This window comes from Gopherus flavomarginatus, chromosome 8, assembly GCF_025201925.1.
Source record: "Gopherus flavomarginatus isolate rGopFla2 chromosome 8, rGopFla2.mat.asm, whole genome shotgun sequence".
Lineage (NCBI taxonomy): Eukaryota > Metazoa > Chordata > Testudines > Testudinidae > Gopherus > Gopherus flavomarginatus.
The window spans coordinates 58577315-58599213 of record NC_066624.1 but is presented as its reverse complement, the minus strand read 5'-3'; the positions used below and the strand labels follow the sequence as shown (position 1 = coordinate 58599213).

At 43.0% G+C, this 21899-nt stretch overlaps 1 protein-coding gene across 10 annotated transcripts in view; it reads right to left on the bottom strand.

The window, feature by feature from the left end:
- Positions 1-21899, bottom strand: part of ING5 (inhibitor of growth family member 5) — a 245932-nt gene that overhangs the window by 204756 nt on the left and 19277 nt on the right. For 2 of the 10 annotated variants that reach the window (XR_007775987.1, XR_007775986.1), the window contains exons 3-10: positions 21412-21483; positions 19113-19279; positions 16629-16740; positions 15431-15524; positions 14038-14173; positions 12219-12280; positions 10971-11009; positions 8075-9882 (exon numbers count right to left, since the gene is read on the bottom strand). The exons of 5 other annotated variants lie outside the window; for them this stretch is intronic. Coding sequence is in view for 3 of the 5 variants with exons in the window: in XM_050965638.1 (XP_050821595.1) it covers positions 9801-9882; positions 10971-11009; positions 12219-12280; positions 14038-14173; positions 15431-15524; positions 16629-16740; positions 19113-19279; positions 21412-21483 (764 nt within the window). In the remaining 2 variants the exon portion in view is untranslated. Of the gene's footprint in view, positions 1-7594; positions 9883-10970; positions 11010-12218; positions 12281-14037; positions 14174-15430; positions 15525-16628; positions 16741-19112; positions 19280-21411; positions 21484-21899 lie in introns of those variants that run through there. 3 more of the 10 variants (XM_050965638.1, XM_050965640.1, XM_050965637.1) reach the window with 2 other exon arrangements.

Here is a 21899-nt window from a genome sequence, read left to right as displayed (position 1 = left end):
CCTGATGTGGCTCTCATAGCTCCTCTGGCGCGCACCCGCCACCCCCCCAGCAGGCGGCACAGACTGAAGTCATCTCTGTATGAGAGGAGGCGGGTGCAACCAGGGCCGGCTTTAGGCCTATTCCACCAATTCCCCCGAATCGGGCCTCGCGCCTAAGAGGGCCCCACGCCTAGTGAGAATCCCTTCCCTGGCTAGAGGTGCCTTTTTAATTCTTACTCACCTGGCGGCACTCCGCGTTTTCAGTGGCACTTCGGCGGGGGGTCCTTCAGTGCTGCCGAAGACCTGGAGCAAGTGAAGGACCCGCCACCAAAGTGCCGCCGAAGACTCGGACCACCGCCCGGTGAGTACAAGCCCCACGTGTTTTTTTACATGTGTTTTTTTTTTTAAGTCATCCCTGCCGGGGCCCCATCGAAACTCTTCGAATTGGGCCCCGCACTTCCTAAAGCCGGCCCTGGGAGCAACATGGGGGGGGCCTCCTGATTCATACTGAGAATGTAGGGCAATTGGCTAGTTATCTTAGGTGCATGTACACAAATGCAAGAAGCCTGGGAAACAAACAGGAAGAATTAGAAGTCCTGGCACAGTCAAAGAACTATGATGTGATTGGACTAACAGTGACCTGGTAGGGTAGCTCACATAACTGGTGCACTGTCATGGATGGGTATAAACTGTTCAGGAAGGGCTGACAAGGGAGGAAAGGTGGAGGAGTTGCACTGTATGTAAGAGAGCAGTATGAAACTGGAGAAAAGCCTGTTGAGAGTCTTTGGGTTAAGTTTAGAAGTGAGAGCAACAAGAGTGATATCATGGTGGGCGTGTGCTATAGACCATCAGACCAGGAGGCTGAGGTAGATGAGGCTTTTTTGGGACAGTTAACTGAGGTTTACAGAACACAGGCCCTGGTTCTAGTGAGGGACTTCAGTCACCCTGACATCTGCTAGGAGACCGACACAGCAGTGCACAGACAATCCAGGAAGTTTTTGGAGAGTGTTGGGGACAACTCTCCGGTACAACTACTGGCAGAACCAACCAGCAGCCACTCTCCTCTTGACTTGCTGCTTACAAACAGGGAAGAATTGGTAGAGGAAGTAGAAGTGGGTGGCAGCCTGGGCAGCAGTGACCATGATATGGTTGAGTTCAGGATCCTCACAAAAGGAAGAAAGGAGAGTAGCAAAATATGGACCCTGGACTTCAGAAAAGCAGACTTTGATTCTCTCAGGAAACTCATGGGAAAGATCACCTGGGAGCCTAATGTGAGAGAGGAAAGAGTCCAGGAAAGCTGCCTGTATTTTAAAGAAGCCTTATTGAGGGTGCAAGAACAAACCATCCGAATGTGCAGAAATAGCAAATATGGCAGGCAACCAGCTTGGCTTAACAGTGAAGTCTCTGATGAGCTTAAATGCAAAAAGGAAGCTTACAAGAAGTGGCAACTTGGTCAGATGAGTAGGGAGGAGTATAAAAATATTGCTTGAGCATGCCAAGGTGTAATCTGGAAGGCCAAAACACAACTGCAGTTGCAGCTAGCAAGGGATGTGAAGGGTAACAAGAAGAGTTTCTACAGGTATGTTAGCAACAAGAAAAAGGTCAGGGAAAGTGTGGGACCCTTAATGAATGGTGTGGGGGCAACCTAGTGACAGATGATGTGGAAAAAGCTGGAGTACTCAATGCTTTTTTTGCCTCAGTCTTCACAGACAAGGTCAACTCCCACACTGCTGTCCTGGGCAACACAGTGTGGAGAGGAGGCGAGCAGCCCTGAGTGGTGAAAAAACAAGTTAGGGACTATTTAGAAAAGCTGGGCATGCACAAGTCCATGGGTCCAGATCTAATGTATCCAAGGGTGCTGAGGGAGTTGATTGATGTGATTGCAGAGCCATTGGCCTTTAAACTCGTGGCAATCAGGAGGTCCTGGACGATTGGAAAAAGGCAAATATAGTGCCCATCTTTAAAAAAGGGAAGAAGGAGAACCCGGGGAACTATAGATTGGTCAGCCTCATGTCAGTCCCTGGAAAAATCATGGAGCAGGTCCTCAAGAAATCCATTTTGAAGCACTTGGAGGAGAGGAAGGTGATCAGGAATAGTCAACATGGATTCACCAAGGGCAAGTCATGCCTGACCAACCTGATTGCCTTCTATGATAAGATAAGTGGCTCTGAATTGGAGGAAAGCAGTGGATGTGATATATCTTGACTTTAGCAAAGCTTTTGATAGTCTCCCACAGTATTCTTGCTAGCAAGTTAAAAACGTATGGATTGGGTGAATGGACTATAAGGTGGGGCACATGACTTATGAGGAGAGGCTGAAGGAACTGGTCTTATTTAGTCTGCAGAAGAGAGGAGTGAGCGGGGATTTGATAGCAGCCTTCAACTACCTGAAGGGGGGTTCCAAAGAGGATGGAGCTAGGCTGTTCTCAGTGGTGGCAGATGGCAGAACAAGGAACAATGGTCTCAAGTTGCAGTGGGGTAGGTCTAGGTTGGATATTAGGAAAAACTATTTCACTAGGAGGGTGGTGAAGCACTGGAAAGAGTTACCTAGGGTGGTAGTGCAATCTCCATGCTTTAGAGGTTTTTAAGGCCCAGCTTGTTAAAGCCCTGGCTAGGATGGTTTAGTTGGTGTTGATCCTGCTTTGAGCAGGGGATTGGACTAGATGGCCTCCTGAGATCTCTTCCAACCCTAATCTATGATTCACCCAGCACTCACATGCACACAGGACCGTCCTTAGGCATACACTGCTGTGTAGGGCACCCAAAAATTTGGGGCGTGGCCTAGGCTGGTCGCGGCTGGACTCCTCTCTTCTCTGGGGACACTGGGGGGCTTCTCCCTGACCCTAACCCTGCCCCCTCCCTCCTCAGCTGACTGGGTGAGGACTCAGCCTCCGGCTCTGCTGACCCAGCCTCAGGGACAGGGGTGGCTCCAGGTACCAGCACGCCAAGCGCGTGCCTGGAGCGGCAAGCCACGGGGGGCACTCTGCCAGTGACCGCAAGGGTGGCAGGCAGGTTGTCTTCGGTGGCATGCCTGTGGAGGGTCCGCTGGTTCCGTGGCTTCGGCGGACTTCCCGCAGGCTGCCGCCGAATCCGCAGGACCGGGGACCTCCTGCAGGCAAGCCGCCGAAGGCAGCCTGTGTGCTGTGCTTGGGGCAGCAAAATACCTAGAGCTGCCCCTGCTTGGGGAGCCCAGAGCGGTTCAGCCCCGGCCCACTGCTGCCCGTAGTGGAGTTCCTCCTTGGACCCTGCCTGCCTGCACTGCTCAGTCTCTGGCTGGGGCCAGGACAGGACGAGGGAAACTTCCATGTGAGTGGGGGGATGAGGGGAGACTTAAAGTAACAGTGCACTCACTATCTTTCACACTTCCCTAACACACACACACAGACTGGCTCTCACAAGTCAGTCCCCCAATACAGATTGTCATAGAATATCAGGGTTGGAAGGGACCTCAGGTGGTCATCTAGTCCAGCCCCCTGCTCAAAGCAGGACCAGTCCCCAACTAAATCCCCAAATGGGCCCCTCAAGGATTGAGCTCACAACCTTGGGTTTAGCAGGCCGATGCTCAAACCACTGATCTCTCTCTCTCTCTCTCTCTCTCTCTCAGCCTTACAGTATACCTCCCACAGGGTCCCCCCTTAAGCCCATCTATCAGAGCTAGAATAAAAGAAACCACCAGATTGATATGAACTCACAACAACACTTTATTTACTAAAGGAGAAGGAAGGAAAGGGAGAGGAATGGATTAAGGACACTGGAGATTTGGAATATAAGCATACACATGCGCACGCACACATTCAATAAAGCAAAGATGTTTTTCTACTCCTTCAGGTACTGCCGGTGGCGAGGCTGCAGAATCCAGACTGGTGAGATCAGCGATGGACACCAACAGTGGATCACAGGTGTCGAAGACAGGTAAGTAACCATATCTCAGACCCACCCTATCCCTCTTTGTGTTGTCTATGGGTGAGTGTCAGATCTAACTAACCAGATGTAGTTCGAGAGTGCACGTCTGCTTCCCAAAAGAAAATAACTAATTAACCCCAAGATGACAACTTCGTTCAGTGAATGGTTATTGGCCTGCAGTAGCCAATGTGGAAGCTATACCACATCACAGAGAGAGAGCTTTTTGACACCTGAGCCCCAAGGATTCCGGTGCTCAAGAGCTCCTGGCCCCTCTCTTTGTTTGTTTATATAGAAACCGGTTATTTAGCAACAACTGATTCCCGCTCTTTTCACTTTCCCACCTTTTGCCCAGAATAGGGGAACAAGAAACTGTCACGAAGTGGAGGTTACGTTGTTCTTATCCAGACCAAGATGACCACCTAATCAACAATGCCCAAAAATCCAACTGGGTGTGTGCCTTCCCCAAGAATTCGGCAGGGCTGTAATTAACATGTCTCCCTCACACACCCTGGCTCGCTCTCACACACACAGGTAGTGTTGTTGTTATTACTGCTTGGTACTTCCTGTCAAAATGCTCGTGGTGAGCCAAGAGTAGCTAGGGATTAAAGGAGGGCTGTGAGCTCTGGCAAGATGCAGCCTCCATGTGACAGCACGAAGCCTGTCTTGAGTCACTGCTGCAGCGTCTGCTGTGTACAAAGCTGTGTGTGTGTCAGCAATGTCTTGCCCTGTGTAGCGAGATCTGTACAACATACCCTCATAAAAATTGCCCCTTCCCTGAATGTGGAGGGCAGTGCCGTAATAAGGGCGAGGCGAGAGGGGCACTTGCCTCGGGCGCGCAAAGCGGAGGAGCATAGCTCTACTGTGATCAGTGGTGCTTCGGTGGCAGCTCTACCGCTACCACTTCTTTGGCCATTTGGCGGCAGGTCCCTGAATCCCTCTCAGAGGGAAGGACCTGCCGCTGAATTGCCGCTGCCGCTTAATTCATTCTTCAGCAGCAATTCGGCAGCGGGTCCTTCTCTCCGAGAGGGACTCAGGGACCTGTCGTTGAATTGCTACTGAAGAATGAATGAAGCGGCGGCGGCAATTCGGTGGCAGGTCCTTCCCTCCAACAGGGACTCAGGGACCAGCTGCCTAAGAACCTGGAGCCGGCCCTTGCTTCGGGCGCAAAATTTCCTTGTTACGGCTCTGGTGGAGGGAGATATGCCAGTTTTTGCCCTCCCCACACTCCTCCCCATGAATTACACAAACTGGGTTTAGGAATAAACAAAGTTTATTAACTATAAAAGGTAAATTTTAAGTGATTATAAGTAAAGCTGCAAATCTGTTATGGATTCTGTGACTTTCCGTGACTTCTGCTGGTGCTGGGGACCAGCAGCAGCAGTTTGGCTGTGTGGGAGGGGGCTCAGGGTTAGGGGCAGAGGGTTGGAGGGGCACAGGGGGGCACTTACCTGACACAAAGACCATGTCTCTGCCTAATTTCAAATCCCTGCTCAAAAGGTCAACAGCATTTTTGAACACAGGCAGAACATTATTCCATAGCCTCATTCTTGGAAATGGCTGCTTTGGCTAAAATTTTCAAAAAACTCATTTAGTCAGAGGCAGACACCCCGGTGTGGCAAATTCCAGGCCAAATGGATTAATTTGGGAAAGTCAAAAATAACTGAAAACAGGGTCTGTCTTTGAGAAGTGTCAGGCAACCTACGTAATAGGTGGTGCCAACAACCCTGCCTATAATAATTTAAGACAATTGGTGTGTATGCACAAGTCACTATAAACTGAAAAAACTAAAACACTACCCAAAAAATCCAAACCACAACCATGCAAGGGATTGCACTATTGATGCTTAAAGGATCAATTTCAAAACATTGTATTTCCCTTTACTAACATCCTCATTGACACTATACACGTGAAATCTGATTTGCATGTATAGTTATGAAAATTATACAGTGTGTTTGCACCCTTGTGTTCCCCAACATGAAGTCATCAATGTGCTGAAGTCTTCTTGACCCCTTATGAGAACTCTTTTCTTCAGCTGTGGGAGAACCATTGTGCTTTCAGAGTTTTGAACTGTAATACATTCATCAACATTTTGATTTATTATGCATTTGTTCTGTTTAGCTATTAATAGTGTAAGCTCCATGGAGTAGGGATTGAGTCTCTTTCTGGTTTCTATGACACTCTCAGCACTTAAATCAGGAGTCCCCAACGCGGTGCCCATGGGCGCCATGGCGCCAGTGGGGGCATCTAAATGCACCCGCGTCCTGGCCAGCAGTCGAGCATCCGCTGAAATGCCGCCGAAATTTGGTGGCATTTTGGCGGCGACGCCTCTTGATTACGCTGCTTACCATCGACATGTGATGTCATCGAGAGGCACCGTCGCCTAAATGCTGCCGAATGCTTGATTGCCGCCACGGTCCTTCATCTGGCACCTGCCAGACGAAAAGGTTGGGGACCACTGACTTAAATACTACTACTTTTTTGAATGTGCATTTTTCTTCTATTAGGCTTTAATATTACAAACACTGTGTTTGTAAAGGTCAGTTCCCTTTCTCATATCCCATTGCTGCTTCCCTTTCAATCCCCAAATGCTAGACTTCTTCCCAACTCCCTGGCTCCCTGCCTCTGTGACCCAGTCACTCAGAGTTTCCCCACAAATACACTGGTTTACACTGAATCAAGCCCAGCCAAAAAATCATACCAAAGATTCTGCCTGATTGCAGGCTTCAGAATTTGATCTGATCTCTGTCTGAAAAAGTAACATCCAGCCAGTAACAACCCTTGCCCCCCCCACCCAAAAAAAACACAGTCATTACAGGCATAATGGATGGTATTGGGCCTGATTCTCCTCTGCTTTGCACTTTTAGTTGTTGACACGTACAAAATGCCACTGTTTTGACTTGGTATCATATTATACTTACCTTGCACTTTGAAAACTGATTTGGAGTAGTTTATAACTATTGTGCCCACAAAGTACTGTGACTTGACAAAGGAGACAGAAAGAAGTAGGTAACTACTTGGGTAAAAGGCCTTACTCACAGAAGCTGCAGTCCCTATCCTCAAACAGGTGCCATAAAATAGCTGGCAAGAGATGTGAGCATGGGGAGAGCCAAATGTTGTTGCACAAGGCATTTATATTTTAAGTTTGAACACTGGCAGAATCACTTTGGGTTGCCACCTCTGAGATACAAAAAAAAACTTCAGGACATCCGGGATGATCCTGAGCCCATAATATTGGACAGCTGGCAGTATATATGGAGAACCCTTACACAATTCCCCAGGACAGCCACATCAAAAATTGGATCAATCTTGGGAAAACCTGGACCAGTGGCAACCCTACACTATTAGCCTCTAGGGACAAGTGCTGCATCCACAAAGACATTGCTTAACTGGGACTGGCAGCATACTGCCTACAACAGTTGGAGCTAGTGAGTAGCAGTATAATCCTCACTCCATCACCACCATGCAGAGAATGGATAAGATTTAGAGAACTTGCCATCCAGGTTTTGAGTGTATGAAATGGGTCCCACTCCTGCCATAAAACCCTTTGCTAAATTCAAAGTTAACAGAGCTAATAATAATCATTAGTCTTGGGACCAAGATGTGAGTTTGAGATATAGGTACATCCATGCCATTATTTATGTATCTGTGTAGGTTCCCTTTGTGCACGGATTTGAAGCTCTAGCCGGGAACCCTGAAACAATGTGACTTCAGACTTTTATTCCCAAAAATACTTTATTTATAACAATATATCCATTATCTATAACATAATCAAAAAATACTGCTATACATTTTTACATTTTTTAATAAAAAGATTTATAATATTCTCTTCCATTTACAAATGGAACGTATCTAATTCCTTTGAGAATAAAACATAACATTCTGGTTAAAGTTACATCATCTTCAATTTGGATGAATTGTGATAAAGCTGACCACCACAAAATATACAGGTGTCTGAAAAAGCTTTTCTTGATAAACTTTAGTGGAACATTCCTTTTAAATCTCTCACAGTTCTGTCCATCCCTCTCCACAAAGGTAATGTATATTTAACATTGCACATTCAAAATACAGGACTTCAAAATTCTTTAATGACCAAGATCAAGGCTACTGCTCTTCCTGTCTAATGAGGAGCAAAAAAACCCTAAACCCAGAAATGAATGGGCAAACAGATACTATTAAGTCTGTGATAACTTTACTATTAGAACCTCTGTTTGTTAGCTGTTCCATATGGAACACACTCTTTATTGCTCAAACTCTGTTCCAACTCAGATGATCTGATACATTTGAGAGGTTGCATGCCAAACTACATGTCATCTTATCTAGTGTTTGTGGTCCCCACAGATACCTTTCATTCTTAGGACTGAGAACATAGTGCTAACTCTAGGTCTTTAGCTTCCCTGCTTAAAATTGAAAGCATCCATTCTTCCAGGCTACAGCTCCCCAGACAAAAATCACTAAATAATTTGCTGTCCTAAGCAACTATCTCTAAGTTTATGGTAATCAGCTTTGCATTGATAGATCTGTAACTTCTTGGTTATGCAGCAATACCTCCAAAGAGATGTGTTGGCTTTTGAGAATCAGTTTAACCAAACAATTACGATTTATGGTTGTTATTTTACGAAGTATTTTTTTAAAAATAAGTGTTGCCTACAATATTGTATCATTGGAGGGATGGGGAAATGGAGCCTGAGTGTTCATCAGTATTACAATCTTCAAAAACAGTGACACTCCTACTTGTAATCCAGTGTAAAAGGATAATGAGGTATGGGTTTTTCACTGGCTACTTTACTACATGCTGATTTGCGAAAAGGTTTACTCTGCAGACAGAGGCAGAGCCACTTCTTACACTCTGAGATGAGACACAAAAAAGGGCTGACTACATTCCCAGATCCAGCTTTGTGCAATTGTGCTTTCTCGCCACTTCCCTCCAACAATCTGTTGCTAAATTCTGTGCACATATTTTTGCTGTGTTTGTTTTAAAATGGCAAAAGCCATAGTCCTGTGAACATGAAAACTTCATATATACCATATGGAGTGATGTGATAACAGGGATATGTACATCACAGTTTAAACTACAGAACTCCGGAGACACTTTTTTCCACAACTGATGTGACAATCAAAATACATTCACAGATAACTACACTAATACCAAGAGGGGTTTTCTATGACATTTTTGTTTAATTGCTACCTCCTACAAAGCCAAATGCAAATAGCATAACTGCAAGAAAGGAGACTTAGCAAGAGCTGTGTTTTACGTTCTTGCATCACAAAATGCATACAAAGGGCACCATTCAATGGTCCTCCTGTAACAGAAAGACTATCTTTTTTGTTTTTTCAACTAGAATTGTGCTATATAAGCTTGTCTTTTGAATTAATTGTTCTGTTTTGTTGTAACGCTGTGGGCCTGATTCTGTTATACTGCAACCCCTTTCTGACACGCCAATGGTCTATACAGTGGGCTACACCATTACAGCCACTGGTGGCTATAGGTAGTGGAATCCCAGAATATGGGAAGTACAAAAGTAACAAACCCATCTTTACCTCTCTTCTCAGTTCCTACACCAAGCATAGCTCAGTATTGAGGGAGGCATCAGGGAGGAGGGGAAGAGAATAAGGGACTTATAGGAGGGTGAATGATAGCTCAGTGGTTTGAGCATTAGCCTGCTAAACCCAGCGTTGTGAGTTCAATCCTTGAGGGGGTCATTTTGGGATTGGTCCTGCTTTGAGCAGGGGGTTGGAGTAGATGATCTCTTGAGGTCCCTTCCAACCCTAATATTCTATGACTTATATGGAATATTTTCTTTTCTTCCTCTTAGACTTCTGCCTTCCTTCCACTGTAGGGTATGAGACTCTAATGATAGCAAGATTCACTTTTTATCTGTCAACCTGAAAGGCAACTCAAATCAAAAGCATGCAGATCTCTCACCAAACAAGCAAGATGTCCCTTTTAAAACATTCCTGCTGTGTGGACTTCTGTTTTATTAGCAGTGGTTCATGATGGATGCTGATTAAAATCAGAAAAAATGCAATAGGGTTAAAGTCAATGACTTCATCTCAGGTTTGATGCACCATCACAAGAATCTGTATCTTATTACAATATTATTCTCCTCCTAAAACTTGTTTTCCTGATTATTTACCAAAGTGCAACATAGAGATAAGTAATGTAAACAGGCCTTAATTTTATTTCATGAGTAAATCTGACCCCACTATCTTCATAACACCACACTAGGTTTTGTCTTCACTGTAAAGAACTTAAAGCATTTCCAGAGAAATGTGACGTTGGCAGGAAGGTCTGCACTCGCTCTTGCTACCACTGTCAGTATGACACAATCCAGGGCAGATCTCTTGCTACTTAAAAACGATTTTCCTCCAGAATGGACAAATGTTTGAGAGGAGGAAGGAATTCAAAAGAGGGGCCTGGATGTGGGAGCTGGATCAAGTCCAAAGGCAGCAATGCAAAATTGAACAGAAATAATTCTCAATAAAAAGAGATGTGTAACTTCAGATACACTGAGCATGCTTCACCAAAATTACATACAATACTTCGCTTTGGGGAAATAAGATACTGGCCTGCATGTTGCTTTCAGTGCTACAGGACTGTACACATACACAAAAAATGGACTTCACTCCTAAATGTATGAATGTACTTCATGCAGGTTGCAGTTATATAGAGATCCTTCATATACATTATGCATAGCTTCATGCCTGCACTATTTAGGTAGTGGCAATCCACCATGCTGAAAATGTAGCTTTCTCATTCCCCTGAAATGCCTTAGGCAGTTTCACAGATTCCAATGTATTAGCAAAAATTCCAGCTACGGGCTGCTCCAAGTATTTCATAGTAACAGCTGTCAGTGCTGTGTGAAAATAACTTAAATAAAATCCCTGTGGTAACTTTCTCAAAAATCCTACCCTCCCTCACCAAGTCATCGTCTTTTTTTTAAATAAGAATTACAACTGGCTGTTGGACAATTAAATATCAAATCAAAACAAGGAGGAAGGTAGGTCAAAAACTAAAAGATAATATTGCAACATGTAAGAAAGTAATATATTAAACTCCTTCTGTATTCAGTGTACATTCCCCTTCCTTACTTCTTTTTCTTCCTTTCCTGAACACAACGGGGACAGAACCTAGGGACAGAGAAGAATAGTATTAAGGTTCAACAGATAAATATTTTGCCTGGGAACTCTTCGCTGTTTTGGAGAAGGAAATAAAATCCACTATATGGATGTCAATTTCTTTTGTTGATGCTGTAATATTACAGAGCACAAATATGGGGGAAAGACATTTCATTGAGATGAGTCCAGGAAATTTGAACAACTAGCAAAGGAGCTGTGGTGTTTGGAGGGTGAAAGTGGCAGAAGGGGGATCCTCAGCCCCATTTTAAAACAAAGCTGGTTTTAGTTATCTGAACAGAAAAAAACTGAATTTTTTTTAAGTGTGAAAGATACCTCCTTGCTGTAACTTGTATGTTCTTAAAAAAATAGATGAACCAAATAAATTACCCCTTCTCTTTGAGGTGAGACCACACATGGAAAAAAACAGCCTGAAGGAAAAAAATCTCATAAAAGTTACAAGCTTCCGAAGACAGGGGGAAAGCACGAACATACTCGCCCAATTTTAACAATAGCACTGCAGGAATGTGATGTACATACAGCTGTGCAAATACATGTTAACTGTTCTGATTAGGCTGTTATCTTGTAAATGCTTGCAACCTGAAATATCTTGTTAAGGCCTTATTCTAATGGCTGGTCTACACTAATGCTGTAAGTCGATCTAAGTTACACTAGTTCAATTACGTAAATCACGTGACCAAAGTCCACATAACTTAGGTTGACTCACAGCGGCGGTTACACCACGGTATGTCCATGGCAGACATTCTCCCAGTCTTCCACCTCGGGGGGAGGTTGAGCACAGATGTCGATGGGACAGTGCTCTCCCATTGACTTAGTTCGTCTTCACCAGACTCACAAAATTGACACTGCTGCAACCTGCAGCGATGCCGATTTAGCCGGTAGCATAGATATGGCCTAAGCCTATTAAAATCTATCGGAGTTTAGTCAGACTCCAATAGAAGCAGACTTTAGAGATAAGAATAGATGTTTCCTAATGTATCACGTACATCCAGACAAATACAATTCTCTTACAACGTATGTTACAAGCCTGCATCTAGTCCTCTCGAGGTCCCTTTCAGTTCTATGATTCAATGGTTTCTATATTAGTGAGAGCAAAACTCATGCACCAAGATTGGTTAAGATGTCAGAATTTAATTTTTTTCATGATTGGAGAGAAGCAGTCAAGAAGAGACTCAACAAACAGAACCTGTGCCTCCTACTTACCATTTTCCTTTTGGTTTTGTGGTGAGGTCCACACAAGCGAAGTGAAACCACTCAATTGGACACTGCAGTTCAGGAAAACAGAAAGAAGAGAAACACTTATAAAACTAGGAAAGGATGGCCTACTATTGCAGGTTATCTCATCAGATGTATTTGTGCTGTGAAGTTATGCAGGGCACTGTAAGAACAGATATCCAGAGTGTACCTTCAAAAAATATAAGCCACGGCTGAAAGGGACCTTAAAAAATTAAAATCCAATCCCCTGCACCATGGCAGGACCAAATAAACCTAAACCATCCTTGACAGGTGTTTGTCTAACTTGTTTTTAAAAGCTTCCAATGATGGGGACTCCATGACCTCCCTTGGAAGCCTATTCCTCATAGTCCAGGTTTTCTAAACCTCTTATCATTTTTGTTGCTCTCCTCTGGACTCTCTCCAGTTTGTCCTCTTCTTTCTGAAGCTGTGGGGCCCACAGCTGGACACAGTACTGCATCTGCGATCTCACTAGTGCCAAGAAGAGTATGACAATTACCTCCCATGTCTTACATACAACACTACTGTTAATACAGCCCAGAATATTAGCCTTTTTCACAACTGCATCATCACACTGTTGACTCATATTCAATTTGCGATTGACTATAACCCCGATTTTTTTCAGCAGTACTACCACCTAGCCAGTTATTCCCCATTTTGTAGTTGTGCATTTTATTTTTCCTTCTGAAGTGAAGTATTTTGCACTTGTCTTTATTGAATTTCATCTTATTGAATTCAAACCAATTCTCCAATTTGTCAAAGTCATTTTGAATTTTAAACCTGTCTTCCAAAATTATTACAAAACCACCCCCCCTCCAAACTTGGTATCATCTGCAAATATTATAAGCATACCCTCCACTCCATTACCCAATTCATTAATGAAAATATTGAAGAGAACCAGACCAGGATGGACACCTGCTGGACCCCATTAGATTCACCCTCCCATTTGACAGCAAACCACTGATAACTACTCTTTGAATATGATCTTTCAACCAGTTGTGCACCCACCTTATAGTAATTTAATCTAGACCACATATCCTTAGTTTGCTTATGAGAATGACGTTTGGAACTGTACCAAAGCCTCACTAAAATTAAGATATAACACATCTACTGCTCCCCTCATCCACTATGTCAGCAATTCTATCAAAGAAAGAAATTACGTTGGTTTGGCATGATTTGTTCTTGACAAATCCATGCTATTTCTTATGAGCCTATTATACACCAGGTGATTACAAATTGATTGTTTAATAACTTGCTCCAGTACCTTTTCAGATACTGCAGTTAGGCTAACTGGTCTATAATTCTCTGGGTCCTCGTTCCTCTTTTTAAAAATAGGTACTATGTTTGCCCTTCTCCAGTCTTTTTGGACCTTTCCCATCCTCCAGGAGTTCTCAAACATAATTGGTAACGGCTCTGAGATTGCTTCAGCTAGTTCCTTAAGTCCCCTAGGATGAATTTCATTAGGCTTTGGTGACCTGAATACATCTAACTTATCTAAATAGTCTTTAACCTGTTCTATCCCTATTTTGCCCAGCATGCCTTCCTGTTGGTTGTCAATATTAATTGTGTTGAGTATCTGGTCATCATTAACCTTTTTAGTGAAGAATAAAGCAAAATGGACATTAAGCAGCTCAGCTTTCTAGATGTCCTCAGTTATTAGTTCCCTTTCCCTGCTAAGTAAAGGACCTACACTTTCTTTTTTCTTTCCCTTGCTCCTAATGTATTTAAAGAACCTCTTCTTATTGCATTTTATGTTCTTTGCAAGGTATAACTCATCTTAGGTACTTACATCGGGATTGTCACAGCCAATCATTTCTCCATAGGACACCTGGTGGCACAAGCAATATGTGGGCTCATTGGGATCCACTGGCATGTCTAGGACATCCGAGGGGTGAACAGACAGGATGGTATCAGCAAACTCAGAACTGTGGAGGAAACAATACTATTGAATGTTAAGTGAGAGAAATTACTTTTGCTCATTTAAAACTGTATATTTCATAGATAACTAGTTTCACTTGAAAATTTAGCTTTAAATATATCTTAAGCTTAAAATCAATTATGAAGGTTTAGAAAATATATTCATTAAAAATATAAATAATCTGGATAATTTTGAGCATTGGTCAAAACAAAATTATATGAGGTTTAATGTAAAGAACTGGAAGAATAATTTGCAGCATACAATACATACAAATAAAGGGAGTACTATTTAGATAGCAATGATAAGTATAGCAAAACTGCATTGATGACCAACTAGAAACAACAGGAATGTGACAAGAATCGATCCTTTTCAGTAGTAGCTTAAAAATCATATTTCTATCAGAAAATTTTGAACTCTGGTTTCAAGTAACAGCCAAGATTGCTACAACTGAAGGAATGTAATATTCCTCTATTTTTCCAGTTCATTTATTTGTGCATTTGGCAGCACTTTGCATATAATCAGTTTCTTCCTTGCTGAAAACACCATTATAGACATTAACAGGAGCAATATAAGCCTTATAATTTTTTAAAATAATATTTTTATGATACTATGCAGTGCTGTTTAAGGATGCCTTATAAGAAACTGGAATTATTTTTGTCATCACTTTCAAAATATTCAAATTGACAGTGTCCTGTTAATTACAGCATATGAAAAGTAGATCTGAGATTCTTTCCTGCTTGCTTCAAGGGACTGGATTAGGTGACTCACGATTATTTAGGATACCTACCCTATGATGTAGAATACCAGGAAATGATTCCAAGAATGCCCCAGGATTTCTGGGAGAGTGACGCAACATCACAATATACCTCAGAATGAGCAGGTCACCATTATCTGCAAGCCAGCTCAGTGTAAACTAGTACAAATGGCCACACACAAAAATGCTAAGCTACTTTTCTTTACATTTGCAGAAAGCAACAGAGACTGCATTCTTGCCACCTCAGATACAGATACTGTTCCAGCCATATTAACGCCTTGCTCAGTGTATGAGAACTTAATAATGCAAAGATATCTTGACACTGGTGCCAGGGGAAAGCATGAAGAGAGGACATATTTAAAATGCAGTCTGAGTAGAAGAATGGTCTGGGAATACAAACTGTTCAGCTGGAAGTGTCATCAAAAGGACCAGGAAGGTTTGGCTTAGTATTTTATAAATTTACAAAGCTTTTCCATAAAGCCAGAAAAGCTGTGATTGTTTGTCTCTTACCCTCCTTTTAGTTTTTTCTTCTTTGGAGTATCTTCTTCAGATGTTCGCCTGCCTCGACCCCGGGAGCCTCTCTTGTCCTTTTGACTTCGTCCCTCTGAAAGCCAAAATTATTTCAAATTAAAGGGCACCCCAGAAAAAACATTGGATGCTTTTATCTGTGCTCCTATTATTTTAAACTTCTGTTTTGCAGACTCTTTATGTACAAGGCTCTTTGGATATTAAAAATATGTATAATTTACACATACTATATCACATACAGTCTCAACTTCTGTTCTGGTTTGCAACTTGTTCAGCCTCATAACACAAGTCAATAGAGTTGCACAGGAGTCACCTGGAACTTGGCCTGGTACTGTATATTCAACGAACAGTTTAGTAAAAGAGTGCTTTAAAAACACACTGAACATCTTCCCATCCAAGGACTGTGCATTATTAATCAGGGTGCAACAGACACATGCCATCACCAGCACCCACCAAACAGACTTCAAAACCATGTCCTTAGCAATTAAAGGAAAGAACAGTTGTACAGTGTTAATTGTTTACTGTATTTTATTTGGCTTTTTGCCATTTAAAATTTCTAATCTATATTAAAAAAACAGGCATTTTCTTTTAACTCTTAAAATGTCCTATTGTCATCAGGTTACACTGGACTCTTTAAGTTAGAAATAAAATCCTAACTTTATTTTAATCAATATTTTCTCTTAATGAGAAAATCATCCTCTCCCACCCCAATGTCTTTTACTTCTCAAGGCAAGGCACAGCTGAGACAAAGTTTGCTCAACTCAGAATAGATGCTTTAGTTTCAAAGTTTTAAGAGCTACAGACTGTGGATATGACTCTTGCCACCACACTCAGCTTCATTTGTAGCAGTGCTTATAACCAGTGACCTAGAGAAAGGACTATTTCAGGATATGCTGACTCAGCGAGGCAAGGGACCAGCTTCCAGCAAGAACGGTTAAGAGGGCTCTAAACTAGATTCTTTCTTCCTCTGCCTACCAAATGGTGGCATTTTGTCAAAATTACCTAACCTTTTAAAAGCATAAAATAAAATAAAATTAAAAAAACACACACCAAAGCTTAAAAAAAAAGTTATGTCTGCTCCATCACAGCCCTTCTGCACTACACTGGATATGCATATTTATAGCAAGGTTTTCCAGCACTGAGTGAGATGGTGTGGTCACATTAAAAATAACTCACGCACTTTTCAGGCCTCGACCTCCAGGGCTTTCAAAGTCACTGCCTTCCAACTTATCCTTCAGATCTGCTTCAAATCGTGCCAAGTCTGCATCCAGCCGTCGGATGTGTTTATCTACCTGCATGGGAGAGAAACTACATGGCTGAAAAAAACTTCAACAAACCCACTAAAAAAATCCCAGCTATTCTAGCAGGTGGGACTCTAACAGTTCAGGGCACACTGAGGCAACTCACCCTTACTAAGCATGTCCTTCCTGATGAGGTTCAACAAGGACAAGTGCGGAGGCCTGCACTTAGGACAGAAGAATCCCAGGCACTGCTACAGGCTAGGGACCGAATGGCTAGGCAGCAGTTGTGCAGAAAAGGACCGAGGGGTTACAGTGGACGAGAAGCTGGATATGAGTCGACAGTGTGCCCTTGTTGCCAAGGCTAACTGCATTTTGGGCTGTATAAGTAGGAGCATTGCCAGCAGATCAAGGGACATGATTATTCCCCTCTGTTTGACATTGGTGAGGCCTCATATGGAGTACTGCGTCCAGTTTTGGGCCCCACACTACAAGGAGGATGGGGAAAAATTGGAAAGAGTCCAGCGGAGGGCAACAAAAATGATTAGGGGGTTGGAGCACATGACTTATGAGGAGAGACTGAGGGAACTGGGACTGTTTAGTCTGCAGAAGAGAAGAATGAGGGGGGATTTGATAGCTGCTTTCAACTACCTGAAAGAGAGTTCCAAAGAGGATGGAGCTAGGCTGTTCTCAGTGGTGGCAGATGACAGAACAAGAAGCAATTGTCTCAAGTTACAGTGGGGGAGGTTTAGGTTGGATGTTAGGAAAACACTTTTTCACTATGAGTGTGGTGAAGCACTGGAATGGGTTACCTAGGGAGGTGGTGAAATCTTCCTTCCTTAGAGGTTTTTAAGGTCAGGCTTCACAAAGCCCTGGCTGGGATGATTTAGTTGGTGTTGATCCTGCTTTGAGCAGGGGCTTGGACTAGATGACCTCCTGAGGTCCCTTCCAACCCTGAGATTCTATGTTTCCTTGGACTGATACACGGTTATACTTTACAATAAAGGGTCCGTTATACATTATTTATAATAGGTTAATAAAGTATTAATAGCTGTTATAAACATGTTGCAGACATGAGTAGTATGTGTTATAGATGGTTCAAAGCACGTCAGTGGAAAGTGTTATCACAGATCGCTGTAAGCCCTAGTAAAAGCAAACAATTAATTAAACATTTAATAAACATGTACTAACTCTTTATGAACTATTTATAAATGAAGATCAATACAGAGTGGGACAACAGTCTTTAAATAAAAATAATCACCTAATAAAATATTACTACTAGAGGAGGATTGAATGGCATGATGTGTTGGAATCAAACTTGCCAAGATGATGGCATTTGAAAGTTAGTACTGACACCTGTTCTGCGATCTATGTGAAATTGGGCTGGTCTCACTCCAATCCCTATGGGCAGGTGTCTTCATCACAAGAGACATTGGTAGTAATTTCTGAAAAGAGGTCAGAGTCAAATGGGCTGGTGAACAACTTGCTTGCCTTTAGGGATGATCATTCTAACGGCAGGGCTAAGGCATAATATTGGAGTGACAAGAGAAAACTCTGCTTGTGCTGTGGATGAAGAGAGGACTCCAGTGCCATCAATAACAGCACTTATTTAAACCCCCCAAGAATACTACACCACTAATACTGGGGGACTGCACAGCTCAGGAGATTTGTAATGGGAGAGTCTTTCAATTCTGGTTTATTAATTCAAAACTGAATGAAGTCAGCAAAGATCAGTAGCTGTTACTATTAATCAGCCTCAAATGAGTTCTGGCTTGATTCGAAAACTAGTGAACATACTTCAAGAGCCACCATCTCAACTGACATCGTGTTTGTCAGTCTAAGCCAGTACTGGGAACGAAGATTAAGAATTAACTACTTTCCTATCTCACCCGCCAGGTCAAGGTTGAGACAGAAGGCTGGGACAGTGCAGGAAAGCTTCCATTCATGCTCCCTGTGCATATCTGTCCTATGGACTCATCTAGATACTAAAGTAATGATAGACACTTTTCCTTAATCCTTCATATTCCCTGGACTTTACCAACAGCATCTTTGATGTTAACTCAACAAATGCAACAGGAAACAGCAAAGAATGGGAGCAATTTCAAGTTGCTGGTGCTATATTACACTGCAGATGGGCAGTACAAATCACAGCAGTGACTAACAAACCATACAGCTGTGGGGTACTCACAATGGAAGTTTGTTTGACGCACAACTAACGGAACAAAAGGAAAACTGGAGCTTTCTTGGTAAGACAATGGTAAAACAGAAAATAATGTGTCTTAACAGAACTACTGCTCTGTCAGTAACAGAATCAACCCAAATATAGATACTTCAGCAAAAAACCCAAAAGCTCCTTCTTAGTTTATGATTACACTTGCAAGAATCTCACTGATCACAATCACAGCACGTGTGCACTTAATTCTCACCATCTCATAGGTCTGCATGGCTAGCTGCACTTTGTCATCACTGTACTCTTTACATTTACAATAAGCGTTCTGAATCTTCTGGAGGTACTCCACCCGCTGCTCCGGCAACAAGTGCTTCACTGTTGAAATGTACTGTGCTGCAAGGCTGTCAATTTCTGCTTTCTTATCTGAAAAGAAAACAGGCAGTAAAATTACACGAGAATTAATTTAATAAATGAAATACTTTCTAGCTAGCGACTGTACTTACCTTATGATCCCAATTACCATGGTGCCTGAACCCCTTCAAAAACTAATGTATGTATCCTTTTTAGGAAATCACAAAAAAGATTCACCCTACCCAGATCTGATACTGCACTCAGCAGTTTTCCACTGACCTCAGTGGAGCTACTCTTGTGAGATCAGAACTGAACTCACTGACTCCAGTTCATGGGTTTCAACATTTGTTCAGCTTCATTCTGAGTGTGAGAATTTGCTAACTTCTGTGCTGCCATCTCTCTTTCCTTCCAATGCCATTTCAACAGAAAGGAAACTCATTTGGCAATAACAGCCATACACTGTTTGAAAGCTCACATCCAAAAGTTAAACATGAATGTCTCAAAAGATAAGCAATATTCTACTACTTTGCCATCAGGTTACACATACTTTCCCTCCTCTGTTGTGATGACATCCATGCAGTGTTCACGCCAGTTTTATAGGGTATATTTATATATGGACAGACACTAGAAGCTACCGTATATACTCATTCATAAGCTGAATTTTTTTAGTAAATAAGGGAAGCATCAGAGAAGGAACTTATGAACTGGTATAGAGAGGGAGAGGTGGGACACAGCCACTCTCCCAACAGAGGTAGCACAGCCAGAAAAGCCAGAAGGGAAGAGGCAGGGCCAGAGTCTCTCCGTTTCTGGCCACGCTGCTCTCCCCCCAGCCTCCGAAGCAGCTGCAGTTCTGGGGCTGGCAAGCCACCGCTGTGCCCCTCCTCCCCCTCCGAGCAGGCTGTGGCCGCGCTGCCCGGCCGACCAGAACACGCTGCGGCCATGTTGCCTGGCCCAGCCCGCTGGAACATGCGGTGGCCGCACCACCCGGTCTGGCCCACTGGAGCAGGCTGCGGCTGTGCTGCCCACCCTGCCGGAGCAGCTCCAGCCAGGCCAGAGACATCCTCCCCTGGCTCTCCCCAGATAAGGTGGGAAGGGATGGGATGAGGAGAGTGTGGGGGTCTCAGGCTAGGGGTGGGGTCCTGTGGGGGATGGTCACAGGGGTTACTCCCTTGACCCCCAGCTTCTCCCCCCCAAAAAATTTCCCCACCAGTTGCTGTCCTGGCCCATCAGGGTAAGCAGCTGGTGCACTGGGACACTTTGTTTACTTAGGTTTACCTCCATGCCTGCGGACGCTCAAGGTAAACAAACCATCTTGGCCCACGAGCGACTTATCCTGATGGCCTCGGAGCCAAAGTTTGCTGACCCCTGAATTATAGGGTTGGCTTATGAACAGGTCATAAAAATTTTCCATTTTTACTTATCCATCTTGGGACGGTCGGCTTACAAACAAACCGGCTTATGATTGAGTATATACAACTTATATGTGACCTCCAAAAGTATAAATGCTGCCACCTGAATCTATCACAAAATAAAATGTTGTAGAATAAAGATTAAGAAAGACTCTTCACCTATATGTAGTGAGGCATTGCTGCTGGAACAATTCGATAATAAACACGGATATAATTGGTTAAAAAAATCAATCTATAATAAAAGTTCATTGGTTTGATTTATTGACTAGAGCAGGGGTAGGCAACCTATGGCACGTGTGCCGAAGGCGGCATACGAGCTGATTCTCAGTGGCACTCACACTGCCCGGGTCCTGGCCACCGGTTCGGGGGGCTCGGCATTATAATTTAATTTAAATGAATCTTCTTAAACATTGTAAAAACCTTATTTACTTTACATACAACAATAGTTTAGTTATATATTATAGACTTATAGAAAGAGACCTTCTGAAAACGTTAAAATGTATTACTGGCACGCGAAACCTTAAATTAGAGTGAATAAATGATGACTCGGCACACCACTTCTGAAAGGTTGCCGACCCCTGGACTAGAGCATGGAAAGAAGGAGAGTATAAGTTCTCACATTTACTATGTGGGTACATTAGCATTTGTACCTTTACAGCATAGGTAAATCTTGTCTCCAAAACCAAAGTTTTGCTCTTCCATACCTCATAGTCATGCCAAACCCCAGTGGGATTGTTATGCTCCTTCAGATGAAAGCTCTCTATTCTGACTGCTTACTGGAATACCTTAGCATACCTTCTGTTCTTTGATCCAGTTCACGCATCAGCTGGAAGTTCCTTCGCAAATCACAGGGCAGGTTTTCAATACCTGAAACAAAAAGGCACAGAGATTGTAGTCCATCCTTCCCTCCACTAAAGTATGAATTGTCATCTCTGATAGAGAACATTGATCGGATGCCCATCATGTATAACAAAAAGGAGCGACACCCACCACCTAGTGATACAAAGTTATGAAGATAACTAGCCATAATATTGACAATAACTATACATGTTTACTGAGACACAGAAGTTTCTATGGAGCTTGCTGTGCTCTCAAGAATCTAAGATTTTGGTTAAAATAAACATAAATAAAATGAATATTCTAACCCTTCCTATTGCAAAGAAAGCCTTGACAATGTGAAAGCCCTGATCCTGCAATGATTAACACATGCATAACTTTACACACCATGAATAGTACTACTGAAATCAACAGAGCTACTTCTGGTGCACAAAATTAAGCCTGTG